Raw genomic sequence first — 4,273 nt, 5'->3', positions numbered from 1 at the left:
TGTATTAGGCTTTATCTCATTATGCTTCATGCTCAGTTATGCTTCAGCGTAGGCCCTCCTCCCCTTTCCAGAACCCTGTTGCTGTGAGAAGACTGTTGCCTTGTTCTTTTTTGGTAGAGGGATGAGATTGTTCCTCTCACACAGTGCACCAAGGGCATTTTGCTCTGGCAGAGCAAATATAATAGAAATGTCTCAAATTGGCACAGCAGGTTTGAGTGGGAGAATTAGATAAATCAAGGTTTTTCTGGCAAAAGTCGATTTCTCACACTCGCCTCTCGTTTTCCCCCTCCTCTTGTTCATCAGCAGAGAGGGTTAGCGTGTGGTTCTTACCTGGTTGGCCGTATCCCTAATGGGAGGGCAGCATTTAAACTGGGTGGCCCCGGCGGGGATGTGCTCGGCTGACAGGCTGAGGTAGTGGTGGGTCGTCTCCACCGTCAGGGGAGCCCCGGCCTGCCGTGCTGCCCGGATCAGCTCCAGGGGCTGGGCAGACGAGAGGTGCACTATGTGGCATCGCACCCTGAGATGAGGGGGAGCATAAGAAGGTATCTCAGATCTTCACAACCTGATGCTATACACTCTTAGAAAATAAATAGCATTATATACCTTAGTTTGTACTAAATGCATTTTTTTTTTATGGGCCCATCTTCTCTTTTGTATTTTTATTTTACTTGTATTAAGTGGTGTACAACTGTTTTCCTTGGTTTTGACTTATGTTTTTACTGTGGTGACAGTCAATGTTTGTATGTTAGTGTAGTTTTGTTTATGTTGTGAAACTTTCGATAAAAAGTTAATCACCAAAAAAAAAACAGTTTGTGCTAAAGAGAAATGCATGTCGGCAGACCACAGAACCCATAAAATACAAAATGTTCAAATGTTTTTCTCAGAAGTGCGGCCCCCTTCCTAATTACTATATTGATTACACGACCCCATTGATCTCCCCTCCTTTATCTCTTGACCTTTACGTGTCCGACCTCATTTGTAACCTTGAAACAGATCTATATTTCTAAGCAATGTTTTAGCAATTTCAGCAACTGTGTCTGTCTGATAATAGCAGGAAAGAAGTTGAGAGACCTTTTAGGAAACACTTTTAGCAGGCGTTAATCCTTTGTTATAGACAAGTGGAGAACACAGTGAACCTGAACCGAATGGAAGCAAATGAGACGTGTACAATCAGACTCACTTGTACTGCAAGCACAGCTGGGTAACTATGCGTATAGCGTCCATCTCCATGATGTCAGGTCTGGAGTTGAGGAAGGTGGAGTATTCACATGGGTCTATGTGTAAAAGCAACAGTGTTTTCTCAGAGCAAAAATCCAGGTAATTTGAATGAACAGGTGTTTTGTTACATCAACAGATCATTAATGTCAGTATTTCTGACGTGAGTTTCCGTCTTTTATAGGCTATTAAGATATCCTTAATAGAAGGACCATTAACAATTTACAACATCAAGGAAATTAAACTGATATTGCTTTCCAATTTTTTTTTTTTTTTGATTTACAGTGCCAGTAATGTTTTACAACAAATATTGATTCAATTTACTACCACAGGAAGTGGATCACAGATGGCCACAGGAATAGATCTCACCTCCACTCTCTCCCAGAGGCTGCTGGATCTCCCTCTCCGCATGAAACTTAGGGCAGAGAACAGAGATGAAATCTTTTGTTTTCACAACAACCATATAGTACAGTCTGGTGCAGAAGTATGATTAGCAGTATGTACACTCAGGGTGTACTATTCAGGTTCTAATTATTCTATATGGTACTTTAACATTTAACACAAGACTCCAATATACAGCTACTACAGACGTGAAGAGCTATCAGATGTATTGTAATGGTTATGTAAGCACTGTTGCAGGGTAGATTAAGATAGGAGAGACTGAGTTAAAGAGGCACACTTCCAGAACAGCATTGTCATGGCTGGGCTGATGTTTAGTGGTGTCGTTACCAGCAGGACGCTGTCTGTGCCCTGAAGCTGCTGTAGGGCAGTGTGCAGATCACTGTCGCTGACGTGAGGGAACTCATCCACGCCACTGTGGATCAGGAAGCACTTGAACCCCGCCACTCCAGCCTGAATCATGGGCCGCAGCTCCAACTGAAACACAAACACATACAGGAGGTAAGTACATACATATACATTCAGCATATATACCCACATACCCACATACATATACCCACATGTCAGACATGTCATTATACACAATCGTATGGGCTGCATTGGCTTTTCTATTTGTTTCATAAAAGCATGCTTGATACTGAAAAACACACCCACAATTTACAAACCACAAAAAAAACACATAGAACCAATGATCTTGACTCTGTTATCATTTCCAGTAATCTGAGGTAATCAGATAAAGTTGCCCTCAGTACTTGGTTGCCAGGAATGACCCCTCCCCAGAAGGCGGTGTCCACGAAACACTGGCCTGTTGCTGCCTGCATCTTCTCACGAAAGTTGCCAAGAGTCGTGGTTGGTGGGATGCTGTTGCTATGGGAACAGAACACAGAGTGTGGCGTGTGTGGTCTTTTTATGACTCCTTTGCTGCTGAATGTGAGTTTCATTCTGCTGGCAAACAATCTCTGAATGCATCTCCAATGTGTGGAAATGTGCCTTGCTAAAACCATGTACACTGTGCACAGTACTGCTGAACACAAACGATGCAGAGTACTTTTTAACATTTATATAATCCTATTCTTAACCATAGTATTTTATGGTAAATATAGTTGGATTCTTTAGTTTATTACAAAGATAATGATAATACTGAGGATTTGGATTGTGAACAAAACTCATCACTTGGACTATGAACAGTTATAGCCATCATAAGTCTTTGTTGACACAGATTGTTGACACAGTTTCCCCACACAGGTCTCTCTTCCCCTAAACTTTAGCCTGCCATTCCCCCTGTTTAAAGTCTGCACTCACAGAGGCATGTCCACGATGGTGGTGACTCCCCCAGCTGCAGCAGCCCGTGTGGCCGTCCAGTAGCCCTCCCAGGTAGTACGACCTGGTTCATTCACGTGCACATGGCAGTCCACAATCCCCGGCATCACCAGTCTGTCTCCTACATCCAGCACCTGCCCACAACAGCCAGGTCAAGAAACATTGGTAGCGCATGACTGCTGTCACATTGAACATTTAAACATTAAACCAGAGTATTGCACTATACATTTACATTTAACATTAAGTGGCAACCTACTTCCTGACTAATCTATGGTATTATTTGTATACAGTAGTGCTGCTACCACCAATACAGGACAATCACAATGAAATGCCTCCTCCACCCACTAGAGGGCATAAGTGGTGCACAGTCTCTTGGAGCTTCAACAGCCCATACCTCAGCAGAAGCACTCGGGCCCACTTCTGTACCAGGGAGGATGTTCTGAATCTTCCCGTCTTTGATGTGGATGACGGCGGGCCGGATCTCATCTCCACACAGGACTCTCTGGCTCCTCACAGCGCACACGCTGGCTCCAGGCTGCATTTTCCCACCCTTTGCTTTTCTTCACGTTTCTCTGCTGTAATATCCTCTGTCCAGCTGCAGATCTGGCTGCTCAGGAGTACGCTAGAGTACCTCTGGGTTGACACACCTCTGCCACAGCGTCTTGCGCAAGCATGTGTGTGTGTGTGTGTGTGTGTTTGTGTGTGTGTGTGTGTGTGTGTGTGTGTGTGTGTGTGTGTGCGTGTGTGTGTCAGACTAGATAAGAGTTTGTTGAACTCTCTTTTGCTCTCCTGCGGTTGTACTTGCAGACTTTGGTCACATGATGGCCTTATGTGTAGCATAGTGGGACAGGATGAAACTCAGCCATTTTGATTACGGTAACACAAGCTGCTTTCAGATATGTCCCCAGATGTATATGCTGAGGTCTTTGTCCCCCGACCCTTTTGGGGATTTAGATATAATGCTAACATGCGGACAATCCAGAGGATGTGTCTGAAAGCAAATATACACTCTTAAGAAAAGAGGTGCTAAATAGAACCAAAAATTGTTCTATTGCACGCTTCATATTGCATATATGGCCCTAAATGATTCTATAAATCATTTTGAAAGGAACCTCTAAGAGTACTTTAAAGCCTGCATGGTTCTATATAGCACCCCAAGAACCCTTTCTTTAAGAGTGTAAAAAGAGAGCATTCTATTTTTACTGCAGTACTATTGCATGTTATATATAATTGCATGCTATTCCTGTGGATCGAGCAACACATACTGCCCATAAGCAACTAAGACTACAAAACCTAATCTAAAGACAACATAAGTAAAATCCCTGGCTTAGAGGCAGGG

At 43.4% G+C, this 4,273-nt stretch overlaps 1 protein-coding gene across 1 annotated transcript in view; it reads right to left on the bottom strand.

Moving 5' to 3' along the window:
* zgc:103559 (Allantoinase, mitochondrial) overlaps positions 1–3,586 on the bottom strand; it is a 6,178-nt gene extending 2,592 nt beyond the window's left edge. The window contains exons 1-7 of the mRNA XM_062515563.1: positions 3,329–3,586; positions 2,917–3,068; positions 2,367–2,481; positions 1,945–2,091; positions 1,585–1,630; positions 1,181–1,274; positions 331–517 (exon numbers count right to left, since the gene is read on the bottom strand). Coding sequence (XP_062371547.1) covers positions 331–517; positions 1,181–1,274; positions 1,585–1,630; positions 1,945–2,091; positions 2,367–2,481; positions 2,917–3,068; positions 3,329–3,475 — 888 coding nt within the window. The 5' untranslated portion in view covers positions 3,476–3,586. The remainder of the gene's footprint in view (positions 1–330; positions 518–1,180; positions 1,275–1,584; positions 1,631–1,944; positions 2,092–2,366; positions 2,482–2,916; positions 3,069–3,328) is intronic.
* Between the last annotated feature and the right edge of the window lie 687 nt (positions 3,587–4,273).

This window comes from Sardina pilchardus, chromosome 15 (assembly GCF_963854185.1).
Source record: "Sardina pilchardus chromosome 15, fSarPil1.1, whole genome shotgun sequence".
NCBI classification, from domain to species: Eukaryota; Metazoa; Chordata; class Actinopteri; order Clupeiformes; family Clupeidae; genus Sardina; species Sardina pilchardus.
The sequence above is the reverse complement of the archived record's forward strand: the minus strand, read 5'-3'. Positions and strand labels throughout refer to the sequence as shown.